Source organism: Ammospiza caudacuta, chromosome 33 (assembly GCF_027887145.1).
Source record: "Ammospiza caudacuta isolate bAmmCau1 chromosome 33, bAmmCau1.pri, whole genome shotgun sequence".
NCBI lineage: Eukaryota > Metazoa > Chordata > Aves > Passeriformes > Passerellidae > Ammospiza > Ammospiza caudacuta.
In genome coordinates this window covers 747,901-771,340 of record NC_080625.1, presented here as the reverse complement: position 1 = coordinate 771,340, position 23,440 = coordinate 747,901, and the positions used below count along the sequence as shown (strand labels likewise).

At 58.6% G+C, this 23,440-nt stretch overlaps 1 protein-coding gene and 1 pseudogene across 1 annotated transcript; one reads left to right on the top strand and one right to left on the bottom strand.

Moving 5' to 3' along the window:
- The window catches only part of LOC131570177 (zinc finger protein 665-like), a 507,112-nt pseudogene that overhangs the window by 19,246 nt on the left and 464,426 nt on the right, over positions 1-23,440 (top strand).
- On the bottom strand, positions 331-23,068 carry LOC131570220 (spliceosome RNA helicase DDX39B). Its single transcript, XM_058822566.1, has 11 exons — positions 23,047-23,068; positions 18,961-19,192; positions 17,355-17,482; positions 16,120-16,212; positions 13,750-13,933; positions 11,760-11,878; positions 9,145-9,276; positions 6,273-6,382; positions 4,887-5,031; positions 2,207-2,354; positions 331-497 (listed from the first exon to the last, which is right to left on the bottom strand). Exons 2-11 carry the CDS (start codon positions 19,169-19,171, stop codon positions 481-483), a joined length of 1,287 nt encoding a protein of 428 aa, XP_058678549.1. The 5' UTR covers positions 19,172-19,192; positions 23,047-23,068; the 3' UTR covers positions 331-480.

Genomic DNA, 23,440 nt, shown 5'->3' with positions numbered 1-23,440 from the left:
CCCACAGCCAAGATGGCGGCAACACCGAACGGCGAGAAACGGAAACCCGCCCCTACATACAAGCCACGCCTCCATCTCCATATTAACCCCGCCCCTCTGCCCAAAGCCACGCCCCTTTCGCCTTTTATGGGCGCCCAGTCATTCTTAAGCCCCGCCCCCACGCGCTCGAGGCCGTTTTGGCAAAACTTTATTACCAAAAAAACCAGAAATTTTACAGCCGGGGGGGGGTCGGGGGGGTCCCGGGGGGTCGGGGATCCCCAGGCCCCTCCCCCCAGCTGCTACACCGGGGAAACTTCGCTTTTTTTTTTTTTTTCCTTTTTTTTCCTTTTTTTTTTTTTGTCTTTTCAGGCCATTTTTCTACAAAACCCCGGGGGAGGGGGGGGCGGCCCAACCCCCCGCGGCCGGGCCGGGTTCGGGGGGAACTTTTGGGGGGTCGGTGGTCCCGGGGGGGTCCCGGTGGCGGCGGGGTCTGGGGGGTCCTTATCGGGTCTGCTCGACTGTGGGGGGAGACAGAGAGAGAAAAAGGGGAGGGGGTCAGGACACCCCCAAAACACACACAGGGTAGGAGAACCCCCAAAACCCCCCAAATCCTCCATATAACCCCCTCAAAACAACCCCAAACCCCCCAAAATCCACTCAAAAGCACCCCAAAAACACAGGGCAGGAGAACCCCCAAAACCCCCCCAAATCCTCCATAAAACCCCCTCAAAACAACCCAAAACCCCCCAAAATCCACTCAAAACTACCCCAAAAACACACACAGGGCAGGAGAACCCCCCAAACCACCCCAAAAACCCTTGAAATCCACCCAAATGCTCCATAAAACCCCCTCAAAACAACCCAAAACCCCCCAAAACCCACTCAAAACCACCCAAAAAACACACACAGGGTAGGAGAACCCCCAAAACCCCCCAAATCCTCCATAAAACCCCCTCAAAATAACCCCAAACCCCCCAAAATCCACTCAAAAGCACCCCAAAAACACACACAGGGTAGAACCCCCAAAACCACCCCAAATCCTCCATAAAACCCCCTCAAAACAACCCAAAACCCCCCAAAATCCACTCAAAACCACCCAAAAACACACACAGGGCAGCAGAACCCCCAAAACCCCCCAAATCCTCCATAAAACCCCCTCAAAACAACCCAAAACCCCCCAAAATCCACTCAAAACCACCCAAAAACACACACAGGGCAGCAGAACCCCCAAAACCCCCCAAATCCTCCATAAAACCCCCTCAAAACAACCCAAAATCCACTCAAAACCACCCCAAAAACACACACAGGGCAGGAGAACCCCCCAAACCACCCCAAAAACCCTTGAAATCCACCCAAATGCTCCATAAAACCCCCTCAAAACAACCCAAAATCCACCCAAACCCCCCTAAAATCCACTCAAACCCACCCCCAAAACCCCCAAAATCCACCCCAAACCCCCAAAATCCACTCAAAACCACCCCAAAACCCCCCAAATCCTCCATAAAACCCCCTCAAAACAACCCCAAATCCACCCAAAATCCCCGAAATCTGCCCAAAAACCACCCCAAAGACCCCCAAAATCCACCCAAAACCCCCCAAAACCCACCCAAAGCCCCCAAAATCCACCCAAAGCTCCCCAAAACCCACCCAAAACCTCCCCAAATTGTCTCAGTGCACGATGAGATGTCGATCTCGTGGGGCAGCTCGCTGATTTTACCCCAAAATCCCCTCAGGACACCCCAAAACCTGTCGCAGAACCCCTCAAAAATCCCTTGGGACCCCTTAAAAATCCCCCAAACACCACAAAGAACCCCCTGAGACCCCTCAAAATTCCCCAAAATTCCCCAAATTTCGGTCTCACTGTAGGAGGAGATGTCGATCTCGTGGGGGAGCTCGCTGATGTTCACCCCAAACCCCAAACCCTGCACCCCCAGACCCCCAAAAACCCCCAAAACCTCCCCAAATCCCCCTCAGGACCCTCAAAACCTCCCCAAATCCCCCTCAGGACCCCCAAAACCTCCCCAAATCCCCTCTGGGACCCCCCAAAAATCCCCAAATTTCGGTCTCACTGTAGGAGGAGATGTCGATCTCGTCAGGCAGCTCGCTGATGTTCACCCCAAACCCCAAACCCTGCACCCCCAAACCCCCCCTGGGACCCCCAAAACCTCCCCAAATCCCCCTCTGGGACGCCCCAAAATTCCCCCAAATCCCCAAATTTCGGTCTCACTGTAGGAGGAGATGTCGATCTCGTCGGGCAGCTCGCTGATGTTCACCTCGAAGCGATCCTGGACGTCGTTGAGGATTTTGGCGTCGTTCTCGTCCGACACGAAGGTGATGGCCAAGCCCTTGGTGCCGAAGCGGCCGGCCCGCGCCACCTGCACCCCAAAAACCAAACACGGGCTCAGCCGGAGAGCCCTGGGAACCCCAAAAATCACCCTGGGATCCTCAAAAACCCCCTGAGAACCTCCTGGGACCCCAAAACCCCCCCAAAATCACCCTGGGATCCCCAAAAACCCCTTGGAATCCCCCTGGAACCCTCCGGAACCCCCAAAAACCTCCCCGGGATCCCCCCAAAATCACCCTGGGATCCTCAAAAAAACCCCCTGAGAACCTCCTGGGACCCCAAAAGCCCCCCAAAATCACCCTGGGATCCTCAAAAACCCCCATAGAACCTCCTGGGACCCCAAAAACAAAAAATGGGGTGAGCCGGAATGGGGGAGAGCCCTGGGAACCCCAAAAATCACCCTGGGATCCTTCTGGAACCCTCTGGAACCACCAAAAACCTCCCTGGGATCCCCCAAAAATCACCTGAGAACCTCCTGGAGCCCCAGAAACCCTCCTGGGACCCCCAGAGCCCTCTTGGGACCCCCAAAAATCACCCTGGGATCCTCAAAAAAACCCCCTGAGAACCTCCTGGGACCCCAAAACCCCCCCAAAATCACCCTGTGAACCTCAAATCCCCTTGGAATCCCCCTGGAACCCTCCGGAACCCCCAAAAACCTCCATGGGATCCCCCAAAAATCACCCTGGGATCCCTAAAAAACCCCTTGGAATTCTAGAACCCCCCCGTGAGATCCCCAAAAACCCCCCTGGGACCCCCAAAAATCACCCTGGGATCCCCAGGATCCCCAAAAACCTTGCTGGGAGCACCAAAAACCCCCCTGGGATCTTCCTGGAACCCCCAAAAGCCCCCCAGGACCCCAAAAAACCCCTCTGGGATCCCCCCAAAAACCCCCTGGGTTTGCCCTGGAACTCCAAAAATTCCCCCCGGGACACCCAGAAACCACCCTGGGACCCCCAAAACACCCCCAGGGACTCCCAGAAACCCTCCTGGAGCCCCCAGACCCCCTCAGGACCCTCCTGAACCCTTCCAGGACCCCTCCCAGAGAGCCCCAGATCCTCCTGGACCCTCCAGAACCCCCTCAGGACCCCCCAAACCCCCTCAAACCCCTCCAGAAACCCCTCAACCCCCATCAGAACCCCTCTAGGACCCCCCCGAAACCCCCTCAAACCCCTCCAGGACCCCCTGAAACCCCCTCAAACCCTTCCAGGACCCCCTCAAACCCCTCCAGGACCGCCTGAATCCCCCTCAAACCCCTCCAGGACCCCCCCGAAACCCCCTCAGGACCCCCCGAATCCCCCTCAAACCCCTCCGGGACCCCCCGAAACCCCCTCAAACCCCTCCAAGGCTCCCTAAAACCCCCTCAAACCCCTCCAGGACCCCCTGAATCCCTCTCAAACCCCTCCCCGGAACCCCTGAAACCCCCTCAAACCCCTCCAGGACCCCCTGAATCTCCCTCAAATTCCCCAAGGACCCCCCGAAACCCCGTCAAACCCCTCCAGGACCCCCCAAATCCCCCTCAAACCCCTCCAGGACCCCCCGAAACCCCCTCAAACCCCTCCAGGACCCCCCAAATCCCCCTCAAACCCCTCCAGGACCCCCAGAATCCCCCTCAAACCCCTCCAGGACCCCCTGAAACCCCCTCAAATTCCCCAAGGACCCCCCGAATCCCCCTCAAACCCCTCCCAGGAACCCCTGAAACCCCCTCAAACCCCTCCAGGACCCCCTGAAACCCCCTCAAATTCCCCAAGGACCCCCTGAATCCCCCTCAAACCCCTCCAGGATCCCCTCAAACCCCTCCAGGACCCCCCAAAACCCCCTCAAACCCCTCCAGGACCCCCAAAACCCCCTCAAACCCCTCCAGGACCCCCTGAATCCCCCTCAAATTCCCCCAAGGACCCCCCGAAACCCCCTCAAACCCCTCCCAGAAACCCCTGAATCCCCCTCAAACCCCTCCAGGACCCCCAGAATCCCCCTCAAACCCCTCCAGGACCCCCTGAAACCCCCTCAAATTCCCCAAGGACCCCCTGAATCCCCCTCAAACCCCTCCAGGATCCCCTCAAACCCCTCCAGGACCCCCCAAAACCCCCTCAAACCCCTCCAGGACCCCCAAAACCCCCTCAAACCCCTCCAGGACCCCCCGAATCCCTCTCAAACCCCTCCAGGACCCCCTGAATCCCCCTCAAACCCCTCCAGGACCCCCGGAAACCCCCTCAAATTCCCCAAGGACCCCCTGAATCCCCCTCAAACCCCTCCAGGATCCCCTCAAACCCCTCCAGGACCCCCCAAAACCCCCTCAAACCCCTCCAGGACCCCCAAAACCCCCTCAAACCCCTCCAGGACCCCCAGAATCCCCCTCAAACCCCTCCAGGACCCCCTGAATCCCCCTCAAATTCCCCCAAGGACCCCCCGAAACCCCCTCAAACCCCTCCCAGAAACCCCTGAATCCCCCTCAAACCCCTCCAGGACCCCCAGAATCCCCCTCAAACCCCTCCAGGACCCCCTGAAACCCTCCAGGACCCCCCGAATCCCTCTCAAACCCCCCCAGGACCCCCCAGCCGCCCACCCGGTGCAGGTAGGTGTCCGAGTCCTCGGGCATGTCGTAGTTGAAGGCGATGTTGACCCTCTCGATGTCCATCCCGCGGCCAAAGAGGTTCGTGGCCACCAGGATGCGGCGCTGGAAGTCCTTGAACTGCTGGTACCGCGACAGCCTGGGGGGAACGGGGGGATTTGGGGGGTTTTGGGGGGATTTGGGGGGTTTTGGGGTGGTTTGGGGGTCTCAGGGGTGTTTTGGGGCTGTTCTGGGGTTATTTTTGGGGTGTTTTTGGGATTCCCCACCTCTCCTCCTGCGGCATGCCCCAGGGGATGGCGATGGCCGGGGTTATTTTGGGGTTATTTTTGGGGTGTTTTTGGATTATTTTGGGGTTATTTTGGGGCAGGTTTTGGGGTGTTTTTAAGGTTGTTTTGGGGGTTTATTTTTGGGGTGATTTGGGGTATTTTTGGTGTTCCCACCTCTCCTTCCACGGCACGCCCCGGTGGATGGCGATGGCCGGGGTTGTTTTGGGGCTGTTTTTAGGAATGTTTTGGGGTTATTTTGGGGCGGTTTTGGGATTATTTTCAAGGTGTTTTTGGGATTATTTTCGGGTTATTTTCGGGTGTTTTTAGGGTTGTTTTGGGGGTTTATTTTTGGGGTGGTTTTGGGTATTTTTGGGGTCCCCACCTCTCCTCCTGCGGCACGCCCCGGTGGATGGCGATGGCCGGGGTTATTCTGGGGCTGGTTTTAGGAGTGTTTTGGGGTTATTTTGGGGCTGTTTTGGGGTTATTTTCAGGGTGGTTTTGGGGTTATTTTGGGGTGTTTTTAGGGTTGTTTTGGGGGTTTATTTTTGGGGTGGTTTTGGGTATTTTTGTGGTTCCCACCTCTCCTTCCACGGCACGCCCCAGTGGATGGCGATGGCCGGGGTTATTTTGGGGCTGTTTTGGGGTTATTTTAGGGATTATTTTGGGGCAGGTTTTGGGGTGTTTTTCGGGTTATTTTTGGGATTATTTTGGGGTGTTTTTAGGGTTGTTTTGGGGGTTTATTTTTGGGGTGATTTTGGGTATTTTTGGGGTCCCCACCTCTCCTTCCACGGCACGCCCCGGTGGATGGCGATGGCCGGGGTTATTCTGGGGCTGTTTTTAGGAATGTTTTGGGGTTGTTTTGGGGCAGGTTTTGGGGTTTTTTTGGGGTTATTTTCAGGGTGTTTTGGGGGGTGTTTTTGGGCCTTTTTTTGGTTATTTTTGGGGTGTTTTTGGGTATTTTTGGCATCCCCCACCTCTCCTCCTGTGGCACGCCCCGGCGGATGGCGATGGCCGGGGTTATTCTGGAGTTATTCTGGGGTTATTTTGGGAGGGTTTTGGGGGGTGTTTTAGGGTTATTTTTGGGGTGATTTTGGGTGTTTTTGGGGTTCCCCACCTCTCCTCCTGCGGCATGCCCCGGTGGATGGCGATGGCCGGGAAGTTCTGCTCCACCAGCAGCTGGGCCAGGGCGATGCAGCGCTGCACGGACTTGACGAAGATCACAACCTGGGGCACCCCAAAAACGGGCGGTCAGCGCACCCCAAAACCCACTGGGAACCCCCCAAAACCCGCTGGGAACCCCAAAACCCACCTGGAACCCCAAAACCCACCTGGGAACCCAAAACACACCCGGGGCACCCCAAAAACAAGCGGTCAGCGCACCCCAAAACCCACTGGACACACCCTAACCTGCTGAGAACCCCAAAACCCACCTGGAACCCCAAAAAACCCAACTGGAAACCCCAAAAAACCCACTGGGAACCCCAAAAAACCCACCTGGAAACCCCAAAAAACCCACTGGGAACCCCAAAAACCGCTGGGAACCCCAAAAAACCCAACTGGAAACCCCAAAAAACCCACTGGGAACCCCCCAAAATCCACTGGGGTGGATTTTGGGTCAGATTTTGGGGCTGATTTGGGGGTGGATTTCGGGGGCTCCCCTGGGATTTTGGGGTGATTCCGGGGCAGATTTCGGGGTGAATTTCAGGGGCCTCCCCTGGGATTTTTTGGGGTGATTTTGGGGCAGATTCCAGGGGATTTTTGGGGCGATTTTGGAGCAGATTTCAGGGGATTTTTGGGGTGATTTTGGGTCAGATTTCAAGGTGGATTTTGGGGCCTCCCCTGAGATTTTTGGGGTGATTCTGGGGCAGATTTCAGGGTGAATTTCAGGGGCCTCCCCTGGGATTTTGGGGGTGATTTTGGGGTATTTTTGGGGTGGTTTTGGCTCAGATTTTAGGGATATTTTGGGGTGATTCTGGGTCAGATTTCAGGGCATTTTTGGGGTGATTCTGGGGCAGATTCCAGGGATATTTTGGGGTGATTCTGGGTCAGATTTCAAGGGATTTTTGGGGTGATTTTGGGAGTGATTTTTGGGGGATTTTTGGGGTGATTTTGGCTCAGATTTTGGGGTGTTTTTGGGGTGATTCAGGCTGAGATTTTGGGGTATTTTTGGGGTGATTCTGGGTCAGATTTCGGGGTATTTTTGGGGCAATTTTGGGGTGATTCTGGCTCAGATACTGGCTCAGATTTCAGGGTATTTTGGGGTGATTTTGGCTCAGATTTCAGGGATATTTGGGGTGATTCAGGCTCAGATTTCAGGGATATTTTGGGGCGATTCAGGCTCAGATTTCAGGGATATTTGGGGTGATTCAGGCTCAGATTTCAGGGATATTTTGGGGTGATTCAGGCTCAGATTTCGGGATATTTTTGGGGTGATTTTGGCTCAGATTTCAGGGATATTTTTGGGGCGATTCAGGCTCAGATTTCAGGGATATTTTGGGGTGATTCTGGCTCAGAGTTCAGGGATATTTTGGGGTGATTTTGGCTCAGATTTCAGGGATATTTTGGGGTGATTCAGGGTCAGATTTCGGGATATTTTTGGGGTGATTCTGGCTCAGATTTCAGGGATATTTTGGGGTGATTCAGGCTCAGATTTCGGGATATTTTTGGGGTGATTCTGGCTCAGATTTCAGGGATATTTTGGGGTGATTCAGGCTCAGATTTCAGGGATATTTTGGGGTGATTCAGGCTCAGATTTCAGGGATATTTTGGGGTGATTTTGGCTCAGATTTCAGGGATATTTTGGGGTGATTTTGGCTCAGATTTCAGGGCTATTTTGGGGCGATTCAGCGTCAGATTTCAGGGATATTTTGGGGTGATTTTGGCTCAGATTTCAGGGATATTTTGGGGCGATTCAGGGTCAGATTTCAGGGATATTTGAGGTGATTCAGGCTCAGATTTCGGGATATTTTTGGGGTGATTCTGGCTCAGATTTCAGGGATATTTTGGGGTGATTCAGGGTCAGATTTCGGGATATTTTTGGGGTGATTCTGGCTCAGATTTCAGGGATATTTTGGGGTGATTCAGGCTCAGATTTCAGGGATATTTTGGGGTGATTCAGGCTCAGATTTCAGGGATATTTTGGGGTGATTCAGGCTCAGCTTTCAGGGATATTTTGGGGTGATTTTGGCTCAGATTTCAGGGATATTTTGGGGTGATTTTGGCTCAGATTTCAGGGCTATTTTGGGGCGATTCAGCGTCAGATTTCAGGGATATTTTGGGGTGATTTTGGCTCAGATTTCAGGGATATTTTGGGGCAATTCAGGGTCAGATTTCAGGGATATTTGAGGTGATTCAGGCTCAGATTTCGGGATATTTTTGGGGTGATTCAGGCTCAGATTTCAGGGATATTTTGGGGTGATTCTGGCTCAGATTTCAGGGATATTTGGGGTGATTCAGCGTCAGATTTCAGGGATATTTTGGGGTGATTCAGGCTCAGCTTTCAGGGATATTTTGGGGTGATTTTGGCTCAGATTACAGGGCTATTTTGGGGCGATTCAGCGTCAGATTTCAGGGATATTTTGGGGTGATTTTGGCTCAGATTTCAGGGATATTTTGGGGCGATTCTGGCTCAGATTTCAGGGATATTTTGGGGTGATTCTGGCTCAGATTTCAGGGATATTTTGGGGTGATTCTGGCTCAGATTTCAGGGATATTTTGGGGTGATTCTGGCTCAGATTTCAGGGATATTTTGGGGCAATTCAGGGTCAGATTTCGGGATATTTTGGGGTGATTTTAGCTCAGATTTCAGGGATATTTTTGGGGTGATTCAGGCTCAGATTTCGGGATATTTTTGGGGTGGTTCAGGCTCAGATTTCAGGGTATTTTTGGAGTGATTTTGGCTCAGATTTCGTGGTGATTTTGGCTCAGATTTCGGGATATTTTTGGGGTGATTCAGGCTCAGATTTCGGGGTGTCCCCCCCTCACACCTGGTTGAACTCGAGCACGTCGAGCAGGTCGAAGAGCTTCCTGTTCTTCTCGTTGTCCTTGAGTTTGACGTAGTACTGCTGCAGCCCGTGCAGCGTCAGCTTCGTCTCGTCGTCCACGAAGATCTCCATGGGCTGGGGGGGGAAGGCGCTGAGCCCCCGCCCGGGCACCCCAAATGCACCTGGGCACCCCCAAATCCACCTGGGCACACCTGGGCACCCTCTGAGCCTCCTGAGCCCCCGCCCGGGCACCCCAAATGCACCTGGGCACACCTGGGCACCCTCTGAGCCTCCTGAGCCCCCGCCCGGGCACCCCAAATGCACCTGGGCACACCTGGGCACACCTGGGCACCCTCTGAGCCCCCGCCCGGGCACCCCAAATGCACCTGGGCACACCTGGGCACACCTGGGCACTCTCTGAACCCCCTGAGCCCCCGCCCGGACACCCCAAATGCACCTGGGCACCCCCAAATTCCACCTGGGCACACCTGGGCACCCTGAGCCCCCACCCAGGCACCCCAAAACTGCACCTGGGCACCCCCAAATCCACCTGGGCACACCTGGGTACCCTCTGAGCCCCCACCCAGGCACCCCAAAACTGCACCTGGGCACCCCCACATCCACCTGGGCACACCTGGGTACCCTCTGAGCCCCCAAATCCCACCTGGGCACTCTCTGAACCCCCTGAGCCCCTGCCCCGACACCCCAAATGCACCTGGGCACCCCCACATCCACCTGGGCACACCTGGGCACCCTCTGAACCTCCCGAGCCCCTGCCCGGGCACCCCAAAACTGCACCTGTGCCCACCTGGGCACCCCCAAATCCACCTGGGCACCCCCAAATTGCACCTGGGCACCCCCAAATTACACCTGGGCACCCCCAAAAATTGCACCTGGGCACCCCAAAACTGCACCTGTGCCCACCTGGACACCCCCAAATTACACCTGGATACCCCCAAATTAAATCTGGGCAGCCCCAAATTACACCCGGAGCACCCCAAAATTGCACCTGTGCCCACCTGGGTACCCCCAAATCCACCTGGGCACCCCCAAATTACACCTGGGCACCCCCCAAATTGCACCTGGGCACCCCAAAACTGCACCTGTGCCCACCTGGGCACCCCAAATTACACCTGGGTACCCCAAAACTGCACCTGTGCCCACCTGGGCACCCCCAAATTAAATCTGGGCACACCTGGGCACCCTCTGAGCCTCCAAATTCCACCTGGGCAGCTCCAAATTCCAGCTGGGTACCCCCAAATCCACCCGTGCCCACCTGGGCACCCCCAAATCTGCCTGGGCACCTTCTGAGCTCACCTGGGCACTCCCAAAGCCCCCTGAGCCCACCTGAGACCCCGAAAAAGGAGCCTCGAGGACCCCAAAACTGCTCCTGGGACCCCAAAACTGCCCCTGATACCCCAAAACTGCCCCTGAGACCCCAAAACTGCCCCTGATACCCCAAAACTGCCCCTGAGACCCCAAAACTGCCCCTGATACCCCAAAACTGCCCCTGAGACCCCAAAACTGCCCCTGAGACCCCAAAACTGACTCTGAGACCCCCAAAACTGACTCTGAGACCCCAAAACTGATTCTGATACCCCAAAACTGCCCCTGGCACCCCCAAAACTGACTCTGAGACTCCCAAAACCGCCCCTGGCACCCCCAAAACTGACTCTGAGACCCCAAAACTGCCCCTGAGACCCCCAAAACCGCTCCTGACACCCCCAAAAAGGGGCCTCAAGACTCCCCAAAACCGCTCCTGACATCCCAAAACCGCTCCTGACACCCCCAAAGTGGCTCTGAGAGCCCCAAAAAGAGTCTCAAGGACCCCAAAACCGCTCCTGACACCCCCAAACTGGCTCCGAGACCCCCAAACCTTCTCCTGAGCCCCCCAAACCAGCCCTGGATGCCGCTGACCCCACTCACGGGGGTCTCCCCCCATCGCCCTCCCCATTTTCGGGGGTCCCTCCCGCCCCCATCCCCATCCCCGTCCCCGTCCCCCCGGTTCCTGCTGCTCTGGGCCGGCTCCGGGGCTCCGGGCGGGCTCCGGGGGTCGCGCCGAGGCCGAAGGAGGAGGAGGAGGAGGAGGAGGAGGAGGAGGAGGAAGAGCAGGGGGCGCTCCCGCCGGGTCCTCTCCAACGCCGCCGCCACGTCCGGCCCGGGAATTGAGGGAGGGGTCCCTGGGGGGGCTTCTCCCCCATTTAGGGGGGTCTGGGCTCTTCATCAGGAGGAGGAGGAGGAGGATGGGGGGGGGGGGGGGGGGGGGGCGCGAGAAATCTTCCGCAAAAAGGGGGGAAAGGGGCGGGGCCTGCTCGGGAGTGGGCGGGGCTTAGAGAGGAGGTAATGACGTCTTGCATGGATGAAGGGGCGGGGCCTTCCTGGAAGTGGGCGGGGCTAAGACAGGAGTTAATGACATCTTGACCGAATGAATGGGCGGGGCCTGCCGGGGAGTGGGCGGGGCTTAGAGAGGAGTTAATGACGTATTGCATGGATGAATGGGCGGGGCCTTCCGGGGAGTGGGCGGGGCTAAGGGAGGAGTTAATGGTTTCTTTCACGGACGAAGGGGCGGGGCCTGGCAGGGAGTGGGCGGGGCCGAGGGAGGGGGAGGAGTTAATTACGTCTTGCATGAATTTGCGGCACACGGGGCGGATTTCCTTGCTCAGGGTGGCGCTGAACATCATGACCTGCTTTTCGTGAGGGGTCATGCGGAAAATCTCCTGGACGTCCCGACGCATGTCTGGGGAAAAATGGGGGTCAGGGGGGCTTTTTGGGGGAAATTGGAGAGGATTTGGGGCGGAAATTGGGGGTTTTGAGGGGGAAAATGGAGGGTCTGGGGGAGAAATTGGGGGGGGGGAGTTGAGGTCTTAGGGAGGGGATTTGGGGGAGAAATGGGGATTTGGGGTGGAAACAGAGAGGTCTGGAGGGGAAATTAGGGGCTCTTGGGGTGATTGGGGGTGGAAATTTGGGGTCTGGGGTCTCGGGGAGAGGATATGGGTGGAAAATCAGGGGAAATTGGGGGTCTGGAGGGGATTTGGGGGGGATTTGGGGGGTCTGGGGGAGATTTGGGGGGGGAAATTGGGGGTCTGGAGTCTCAGGGAGGGGATTTGGGGTCTCAGGGAAGAGATCTGGGGAGAAAATGGGGGTCTGGGGGAGAAAATGGGGGTTAGGGGGGACATGGGGGGGAAATTGGGGAGGATTTGGGGGGCAAATGGGGGTCGGGGGGGATTTGGGGGCTTTGAGGGGGAAATTGGGTGAAATTTGGGGGGAAAATGGGGGTCGGGGGGGTTTGGGGAAGAAATTGGGGGGTCTGGGGGGGAAGGCAATGGGGGGGAAATGGGGTTGGGGGGATTTTTGGGGGATCTGGGGGGAAAATGAGGGGTCTAGAGGTGAATTTGGGGGAGAAAACGGGGGAAAATGGGGGTCTGGGGCAGAAAACAGGAGGGGAATGGGGTTTTGGGGCGTCAGGGAGGGGATTTGGGGGGGAAATTGGGGGGTCTGGGAGGAGATTCGGGGGTCTGGGGAGGAAATTGGGGGGTCTGGGAGGGAAATTGGGGGGTCTGGGCTGTCAGAGAGAGGATCTGGGTGGTCTGGGAGGGGATTTGGGGGGGATTTCAGGGGTCTGAGAGGGGATTTGGGGGGGTCTGGAGGGGAAATTGGGCGTCTGGGGGGAAATTGGGGGGTCTGGAGGGGAAATTGGGGGGTCTGGGGTGGATTTGGGGCGAAAATGGAGGGGTCTGGAGGGGAAATTGGGGATCTGGGGGGAGAACAGGGGGTCTGGGGGGAAAATGGGGGTCTCAGAGAGGGGATTTGGGGGGAAAATGGGGAAAAAATGGGGGATTTAGGGGGGAAATTGGGGGGGTCTGGGAGGGGAAATTTGGGGGGTCTGGGAGGGGAAATTGGGGGGTCTGGGATAGAAATGGGGTGAAATTTGGGCAGAAAATGGGGCTCGGGGGGGGGGATTTGAGGTCTCAGGGGAGGGGATTTGTGGGGGGCAAAATGGGGGGGGGGATTTGGGGGGAAATTGGGGGGGTCTGTGAGGGGAAACTGGGGGGTCTGGGAGGGGAAATTTGGGGGTCTGGGAGGGGAAATTGGGGGGGTCTGGGAGGGGAAATTTGGGGGTCTGGGAGGGGAAATTGGGGGGTCTGGGGGGAAATTGGGGGTCTGGGAGGGGAAATTTGGGGGTCTGGGAGGGGAAATTGGGGGGTCTGGGGGGAAATTGGGGGGTCTGGGAGGGGAAATTGGGGGGGTCTGGGAGGGGAAATTGGGGGGGTCTGTGAGGGGAAATTGGGGGTCTGGGAGGGGAAATTTGGGGGTCTGTGAGGGGAAATTGGGGGGGTCTGGGAGGGGAAATTTGGGGGTCTGGGAGGGGAAATTGGGGGGTCTGGGGGGAAATTGGGGGCTCTGGGGGGAAATTGGGGGGTCTGGGATAGAAATGGGGTGAAATTTGGGCAGAAAATGGGGCTCGGGGGGGGATTTGAGGTCTCAGGGAGGGGATTTGGGGAGGAAATGGTGGGGGGGGGATTTGGGGGCAAATTGGGGGGGTCTGTGAGGGGAAATTGGGGGGTCTGGGAGGGGAAATTGGGGGGGCTCCGGGCCCCCCGGACGCACCGAGCTGCTCGAGCATCTTGTCGCACTCGTCCAGGATGAAGTGCTTGATGTGTTTGAGGTTGAGGCTCTTGTTGCGCGCCAGGGCCAGGATCCGGCCCGGGGTGCCCACCACGATGTGGGGACAGTTCTTCTTGAGCACCTCCTCGTCCTTCTTGATGGACAGGCCCCCGAAAAACACCGCCACCTAAACGAGGGGGGGACCCCAAAAACGTGTGAGAGAAACGGCTCGAAAAACAGCAAAATCTGAACCAGAAACACCCCAAAAATCCGTGAGGGACAGGCCCCCGAAAAACACCGCCACCTAAACCGGGGGGGCACCCCAAAAACGTGTGAGAGAAACGGCTCGAAAACAGCAAAATCTGAACCAGAAACACCCCAAAAATCCATGTGAATGAGACCCCCAGAAACACCAACACAGCCCCCCAAAGAAACAGCAAAATCTGAACCAGAAATACCTCAAAAATCTGTGAGGGACAGGCCCCCAAAAACACCAACACAGCCCCCCAAAAAAAACAGCAAAATCTGAACCAGAAACACCCCAAAAATCTGTGTGAATGAGACCCCCAAAAACGCCAACACAGCCCCCCAAAAACAGCAAAATCTGAACCAGAAACACCCCAAAAATCCGTGAGGGACAGGCCCCCGAAAAACACCGCCACCTAAACGAGGGGGGCACCCCAAAAACGTGTGAGAGACGGGGCCCGAAAAACACGGCCAAAATCCCCCCCAAAAAGAGCAAAAACTGTGCCAAAAATACCCCAAAAATGTGGGAGGCATAGGGCCTGAAAAACGCGGCCAAAATCACAGCCAAAAAGAGCAAAAAGTGTGCCAAAAATACCCCAAAAACGTGTGAGGGATAGGGCCTGAAAAACATGGCCAAAATCACAGCCAAAAAGAGCAAAAACTGTGCCAAAAATACCCCAAAAACGTGTGAGGGATAGGGCCTGAAAAACATGGCCAAAATCCCAGCCAAAAGAGCAAAAAGTGTGCCAAAAATACCCCAAAAACGTGTGAGGGATAGGGCCTGAAAAACATGGCCAAAATCACAGCCAAAAAGAGCAAAAACTGTGCCAAAAATACCCCAAAAATGTGGGAGGGATAGGGCCTGAAAAACATGGCCAAAATCACAGCCAAAAAGAGCAAAAACTGTGCCAAAAATACCTCAAAAATGTGTGAGGGACAGGGCCCAAAACCATCAAAATCTGGGCCAAAATATCCTAAAAATCTGTGAGGGACAGGTCCCAAAAACCCACAATATTTGCACAAAAATCCCCCCAAAAATCTGTGTGAAAGACCCTAAAAACCTGTGAGGGACAGACCCCCAAAAAACACCAACACCTGTGTGCGAGAGACCCCAAAAATCTGTGAGGGACAGTTCCCAAAAATCAGCACCACAATCCCCCAAAAAACAGCAAAATCTATGCCAGAAACACCCCAAAAATCTGTGAGGGACAGCCCCCAAAAACACCAAAATTTGTGCCAGAAACACCCCAAAAATCTGTGAGGGACAGGTCCCAAAAACACCAAAATCTGTGCGAGAGAGACCCCAAAAATCTGTGAGGGACAGCCCCCAAAACCGCCAAAATCTGTGCCAGAAACACCCCAAAAATCTGCGAGGGACAGGGCCCAAAAACACCAAAATCTGTGCCAGAAACACCCCAAAAATCTGCGAGGGACAGGGCCCAAAAACACCAAAATCTGTGCAAGAGAGACCCCAAAAATCTGTGAGGGACAGGGCCCAAAACCAGCAAAATCTGAAACGGAAATATCCCAAAAATCTGTGAGGGACAGGTCCCAAAAACACCAAAATCTGTGCCAGAAACACCCCAAAAATCTGTGAGGGACAGGGCCCAAAAACACCAAAATCTGTGCCAGAAACACCCCAAAAATCTGCGAGGGACAGGGCCCAAAAACACCAAAATCTGTGTCAGAAACAGCCCAAAAATCTGTGAGGGACAGCCTCCAAAAACACCAAAATCTGTGCCAGAAACACCCCAAAAATGTGTGAGGGACAGGTCCCAAAAACACCAAAATCTGTGCCAGAAACGCCCCAAAAATCTGTGAGGGACAAGGCCCAAACACACCAAAATCTGTGTCAGAAACACCCCAAAAATCTGTGAGGGACAGGGCCCAAAAACATCTCCTTATCCACCAGCAATCAACAATCTGCACCCCAAAACTCTCAGTGGTGCTTTAGAGCCCCATAAATCCCCTCAGGACCCCCAAAATCCCCTCAGGAACCCCCAAATCCCCTCAGGACCCCCAGAAAGCCCTTCAGGATCCCCCCCAGAGCCCCCCAAAACCTTTCAGAACCCCCCAAATCCCCTCAGGACCCCCCCAAAATCCCCCCCAAATTGCCCCCAGCCCCACCTTGACGCTGGGCATGTACTTGGAGAAGCGCTCGTACTCCTTGCTGATCTGGAAGGCGAGCTCGCGGGTGTGACACATCACCAGCACCGACACCTGGGGGCACACAAACGGGGGGACAGGGATGGGAGACCCCTCCCCAATTCCTGAGACCCCTCCCCAATTCCAGAGACCGCTCCTCAATCCCCCCCAGAGCCCTCGCGGGTGTGACACATCACCAGCACCGACACCTGGGGGCACAGGCATGGGAGACCCCTCCTCAATTCCTGAGACCACTCCCCAATTCCTGAGACCCCTCCCTAATTCCTTAGACCCCTCCTCAATATCCTCAGGACCAATGCAGACCCCTCCTCATTATCAGAAACCCCCCAGACCCATCCCAGGTGTGACATGTCACCAGCACCGACACCTGGGGGGCAAATGGGGAAACAGGGATGGGAGACCCCTCCCCAATTCCAGAGACCCCTCCTCAATTCCAGAGACCCCTCCCCAATTGGGGAGACCCCTCCTCAATATCCTCAGGATCAATCCAGACCCCTCCTCATCATCACAAACCCCCCAGACCCATCCCAGGTGTGACACGTCACCGACACCTGGGGGGCAAATGGGGAAACAGGGATGGGAGACCCCTCCCCAATTCCTGAGACCCCTCCTCAATTCCATAGACCCCTCCCCAATTCCTGAGACCCCTCCTCAATTCCTGAGACCCCTCCCCAATTCCTGAGACCCCTCCTCAATATCCCCAGAGCCCTCAACAATCTCTGAGACCCTTCCCCAATCCCCCAGGACCCCTCAGATCTCTCCCTGAACCCTGGGACCCCTCCCCAGACCCTGTTACCCTTCCTAACCTGCTCCAGGACCCCTCCCCAATTTCCCAGGACCTCTCTCTGACCCGTGGGACCCCATCCCAATTCCAGAGACCCCTCCTCAGGTCCGTACCTGCCCCGTGCCGGGCTCCAGCTGCTGCAGCGTGGCCAGCACGAACACGGCCGTGCAGCCCCCTCCCCAATTTCCCTGCAGCCCCCTCCCCAATTCCCCTGCAGACCCCTCCCCAGCCCCCCTGGGACCCCTCAGGACCCCTCCCCAATTTCCCCAAGCCCCTCAGGACCCCTGTACCGGGCTCCAGCTGCCGCAGCGTGGCCAGCAGGAACACGGCCGTGCAGCCCCCTCCCCAATTCCCCTGCAGCCCCCTCCCCAGCCCCCTCCCCAATTGCAGAGACCCCTCCCCAGATTCCTACCTGCCCCGTGACGGGCTCCAGCTGCTGCAGCGTGGCCAGCACGAACACGGCCGTTTTGCCCATGCCCGACTTGGCCTGGCACAGCACGTCCATGCCCAGGATGGCCTGGGGGATGCACTCGTGCTGCACTGCAGGGAGAAACGGGGGCTCAGAGACCCCCAGGGACCCCCAGGAGGGGCACAGAGACCCCCAGGGACCCCCAGGGACCCCCAGGATGGCCTTGGGGATGCACTCGTGCTGCACTGCAGGGAGAAACGGGGGGTCAGAGACCCCCAGGGACCCCCAGGGACCCCCAGGAGGGGCACAGAGACCCCCAGGGACCCCCAAGAGGGGCACAGAGACCCCCAGGGACCCCCAGGAGGGGCACAGAGACCACCAGGGACCCCCAGGGACCCCCAGGAGGGGCACAGAGACCCCCAGGGACCCCCAGAGACCCCCAGAGAACACCAGATACCCCAGGATGGCCTGGGGGATGCACTCGTGCTGCACTGCAGGGAGAAACGGGGGTCAGAGACCCCCAGGGACCCCCAGAGACCCCCCCAGGATGGGCACAGAGACCCCCAGGGACCCCCAGGGACCCCCAAGAGGGGCACAGAGACCCCCAGGGACCCCCAGGAGGGGCACAGAGACCCCCAGGGACCCCCAGGATGGCCTTGGGGATGCACTCGTGCTGCACTGCAGGGAGAAACGGGGGCTCAGAGACCACCAGGGACCCCCCCAGAGACCCCCAGGAGGGGCACAGAGACCCCCAGAGACCCCCAGGCCATCCTGGGGGTGCACTTGTGCTGCACTGCAGAGAGAAATGGGGGGTCAGAGACCACCAGGGACCCCCAAAGACCCCCCAGAGACCCCAGGATGGGCACAGAGACCCCCAGGTTGGCCTGGGGGATGCACTCGTGCTGCACTGGGGGGGGGGGGGGGGGGGGGGCGCAAAAAAGAGAGGGGGCTCAGAGACCACCAGAGACCCCCGGGAGGGGCCCTGAGACCCCCAGGATGATCTCAGACCCCCCCAAAAGCCCCCAGCCCCACCTTCGGAGGGGTGCTGGAAGGCGCAGTCCGCGATGGCGCGCAGCAGCTCGGGTTGGAGCAGTGCCAGAGCCCCCAGGACAATCTCAGACCCCCCAAATCACCCCAAATCTCCCCAAAAGCCCCCAGCCCCACCTTCGGAGGGGTGCTGGAAGCCGCAGTCTGCGATGGCGCGCAGCAGCTCGGGTTTGAGCAGTGCCAGAGCCCCCAGGATGGTTCTAAAGCCCCCAAATCCCCCCAGGAGGATCTCAGACCCCCCAGAGCCCCCCAAAACCCCCCAAATCCCCACCTTCGGAGGGGTGCTCGAAGCCGCAGTCGACGATGGCGCGCAGCAGCTCGGGTTTGAGCAGGGATGGTCCCAGAGCCCCCAGGACAATCTCAGACCCCCCCAAACCCCCCCAAACCCCCCCAAAGCCCCCAGCCCCACCTTCGGAGGGGTGCTGGAAGCCGCAGTCTGCGATGGCGCGCAGCAGCTCGGGTTGGAGCAGTGCCAGAGCCCCCAGGATGGTCCCAGAGCCCCCAGGACAATCTCAGACCCCCCAAAACCCCCCCAAATCCCCCCAAAAGCCCCCAGCCCCACCTTCGGAGGGGTGCTCGAAGCCGCAGTCGACGATGGCGCGCAGCAGCTCGGGTTTGAGCAGGAAGTCCCGGAAGCCCGAGCTGTGGATGGACACGTAGGAGCCCTTCACGTCCTTCTTGGGCGCCGCCTCGGCGCCGTCGGGCCCGGCCGCGTTCTCCACCTCGTCATCCTCGTAGTCCAGCAGCTCGTTGTCCACGTCGTTCTCCGCCATGCTGGCCACGGCAGCTCCTCCCTGCGCGGCACGGCGGGAACGGGGCTGCTGACGTGGGAATTGGGCTAGTGACATCGGTGTTGGGCTAGTGACATCGGCGCTGGGCTAGTGATGTGGGAATGGGGCTGCTGACATGGGAATTGGGCTAGTGACATCAGCATTGGGCTACTGACATCAGCTCTGGGCTAGTGATGTGGGAATGGGGCTGCTGACATCGGCGCTGGGCTAGTGATGTGGGAATTGGGCTGCTGACATGGGAATTGGGCTAGTGACATCAGCGTTGGGCTAGTGACATCAGCGTTGGGCTAGTGACATCAGCGTTGGGCTAGTGATGTGGGAATTGGGCTGCTGACATCAGCTCTGGGCTAGTGACATCAGCGCTGGGCTAGTGACATCAGCGCTGGGCTAGCAACATGGGAATTGGGCTAGTGACATCAGCATTGGGCTAGTGAGCACTCCTGGGCTACTGACATCAGCATTGGGCTACTGACATCAGCGCTGGGCTAGTGACATCGGCACTGAGCTAGTGACGTGGGAATTGGGCTACTGACATGAGCGCTGAGCTAGTGACATCAGCACTGGGCTAGTGACATCAGCACTGGGCTAGTGACATCAGCATTGGGCTAGTAACATCAGCGTTCGGCTAGTGACATCAGCGCTGGGCTAGTGACGTGGGAATTGGGCTAGTGACATCAGCATTGGGCTAGTGAGCACTCCTGGGCTACTGACATCAGCGTTGGGCTAGCGATGCGGGAATTGGGCTACCAGCATCAGCCTTGGGCTACCGACGGCTTCTGAGCACCCGCCCAGGGCAGCTCCTCCCTGGCGGACGGTGAAATGGATATTGGGGCTACCGACATCGGCACTGGGCTAGTGACACGGGCACTGGGGCTACCGACATCAGCCCCGGGCTAGTGAAATGGGCACTGGGGCTACTGACATCATCCCAGGGCTACCAACATCAGCCTTGGGCTACCAACACCAGCTTTGGGTTACTGACATGGGCACTGGGCTACCAACATCAGCCTTGGGGCTACTGACTGCTCCTGGGACTGACATCAGCCTTGGGCTAGTGAAATGGGCATTGGGGCTACTGACATCATCCCAGGGCTACCAACATCAGCCTTGGGCTAGTGACATGGGCATTGGACTACCAACATCAGCCTTGGGCTAGTGACATTGGCCTGGGGGCTACTGAGCACTCCTGGGGCTGGGGCAGCCTCCCAGAGCAGCTCCTCCCTGCGGGCCGGTGAAATGGGCCTTGGGGCTACCAAGATCAGCATTGGGGCTACCGACATCAGCCCCGGGCTAGTGAAATGGCCATTGGGGCTACCGACATCAGCCTTGGGGCTACTGACCACCCACGGCACCGCTGTTCACGACTGGAGCTACTGACGTTGGCCTCGGGGCTACCAACATCAGCCTTGGGCTACCAACATAACCCACGGGGCTGCTGACCGCCCATGGCATTGCTGGTCACCACTGGGGCTACTGACATTGGCCTTGGGGCTAGCAACGTCACTGCTGGGCTACCAACATCATCCCTGGGCTACTGACATTGGCCTTGGGGCTACCAGCATCAGCCTTGGGCTACTGACATTGGCCTTGGGGCTACCAGCATCAGCCTTGGGCTACCAACATCATCCCTGGGCTACTGACACTGGCCTTGGGGCTACCAGCATCAGCCTTGGGCTACTGACATTGGCCTTGGGGCTACCAGCATCAGCCTTGGGCTACCAACATCATCCCTGGGCTACTGACACTGGCCTTGGGGCTACCAGCATCAGCCTTGGGCTACTGATGGCTCCTGGGGCTGGGGGTACCTATGGGGCTACTGACATCAGCCACGGGCTACCAACATCAATGCTTGGCTACTGACGTTGGCACTGGGGCTACCAATAGCAGCCTTGGGGCTACTGACATCACCCCCGGGCTAATGACATCACCGCTGTGGCTACCGACATCACCCACGGGCTACTGATCACCCACGGCATCGCTGGTCAGCAGCGGGGCTACAGACGCTGGCCCTGGGGCCACCGACATCACCTCTGGGCTACTGACATTGGCCTCGGGCTACCAACATCATCCCAGGACTACTGACATGGGCATTGGGGCTACCGACATCAGCCCTGGGGCTACTGACCACCCATGGGACTCCTGGGTGGCAGTGGGGCCAGTGAAATGGGCATGGGGCTACCAACATCAGCCCCGGGCCAGTGAAATGGGAATTGGGGCTACCAACATCACTCCCAGGCCAGTGAAATGGGCATGGGGCTACCAACACCAGCCTTGGGCTAGTGACATGGGCATGGGGCTACCAACACCAGCCTTGGGCTAGTGAAATGGGAACTGGGGCTACCAACATCAGCCTTGGGCTAGTGACATGGGCATGGGGCTACCAACATCAGCCCCGGGCCAGTGAAATGGGCATGGGGCTACCAACATCAGCCCTGGGCTAGTGAAATGGGCATGGGGCTACCAACATCAGCCCCGGGCTAGTGAAATGGGCATGGGGCTACCAACATCAGCCCCGGGCTAGTGAAATGGGCATGGGGCTACCAACATCAGCCCCGGGCCAGTGACATGGGAACTGGGGCTACCAACATCAGCCTTGGGCTAGTGAAATGGGCATGGGGCTACCAACATCAGCCCTGGGCTAGTGACATGGGAACTGGGGCTACCAACATCAGCCTTGGGCTAGTGAAATGGGCATGGGGCTACCAACATCAGCCCTGGGCTAGTGAAATGGGAACTGGGGCTACCAACATCAGCCCCGGGCCAGTGAAATGGGCATGGGGCTACCAACATCAGCCCCGGGCTAGTGAAATGGGCATGGGGCTACCAACATCAGCCCCGGGCTAGTGAAATGGGCATGGGGCTACCAACATCAGCCCTGGGCTAGTGAAATGGGCATGGGGCTACCAACATCAGCCCTGGGCTAGTGACATGGGAACTGGGGCTACCAACACCAGCCCCGGGCCAGTGAAATGGGCATGGGGCTACCAACATCACTCCCAGGCTACCAACATCAGCCCTGGGGCCACCGACCATCCCTGGGGCTGCTGAAAGCCCACGGGAGAGCTGACCACGCGTGGGACCACCGACATCACCCCTGGGACCACTAACGATCCCCGGGGCTACCGAATACCCCCGGGAGCACCGACACGAGACTTGGGGCTACCGACATCACCAACGGGGCTACCGAGCACCCCCGGGACCACCGACACCAGCCTCGAGGCTACCAACATCAGTCTTGGGACCACCGAGCACCCCCGGGACGACCGAAATCACCCCTGGGACCACCGACACCAGCCTCGGGGCTACCGACACCACCCCCGGGGCCCCCGACACCAGCCCTGGGAGCACCGAGCACCCCCGGGAGCAGCGACCGCCTCCGGGAGCACGGGCCCGGAGCGCAGCAGGAGCCAGCAGCGCACGAAGGGGCTCCAACAGCCCCAGCCCCCCCCGGAGAGCGGGGCCGGCACCGTGCGGCCGCCGGTGGCCCGGGACCCTCAGCGCCCGCAGAACGGGTCCGGGGCCGTTCAGCACCGAGCGGCGCCCGGAGCGCCGGGGGAATCACCGGAGCCCCCCGAGCCCGGAACGCGCCGAGCCCACCGGAGCCCCCCGGAGCCCCCGCGCCTCCCGGGCCCGCCCCCTCCCCGTGAGGGTCCCTCGGAGTTCGCCCGCCCGGCGCCGCCATCTTGGAGCGCACAACGGCGGCGGCCCCGGCGCGGCGCCCGAGGGGCGGCGGCGGCCCCGGAGCGCTGAGGGGAGCGCGGGGGGCCCGGGAGGAGCGGGAGGGAGCGGGGGCAGCGGGCGATGGGCGGCGGGGGCGGCGATGGCGGCGGATGCGGCTCCGGCCGGGCCCGACTCACCCCGAACGCTGCGACCGCCGCGACCGAGAGGGCGGGGCTGAGCGTCACTTCCGGTCCGGCCCCGCGCGCGCTCAGGGGGCCTCGCCCACGGCCAGGCTCGGGGCTGCCCGCGGCGATCGCCTGAGCGGCAGGTCCGGCCCCGCCGCCGCTCCCGCCGCCCCCACCGGGGCTCCCGCCGCCTCCCGGGGCTCCCTCCGTTTTCCTGCCGTGCCGCCCTTCGTCTCCCGCCTTGCCCCACACCGGCCGCGCCGCGTGCAAACCTCCGCTCAGGCAGCGCCGCGGACAGTCCCGCTGCAGGGTCCTCAGGGAGGTCGCGCGCCAAGCGAAGGCCCCCGGCAGAAGCCCCGCCCTCCACCGCGTCGCTATGGCGACGGTTCCCGCCACTGTCTGGCCA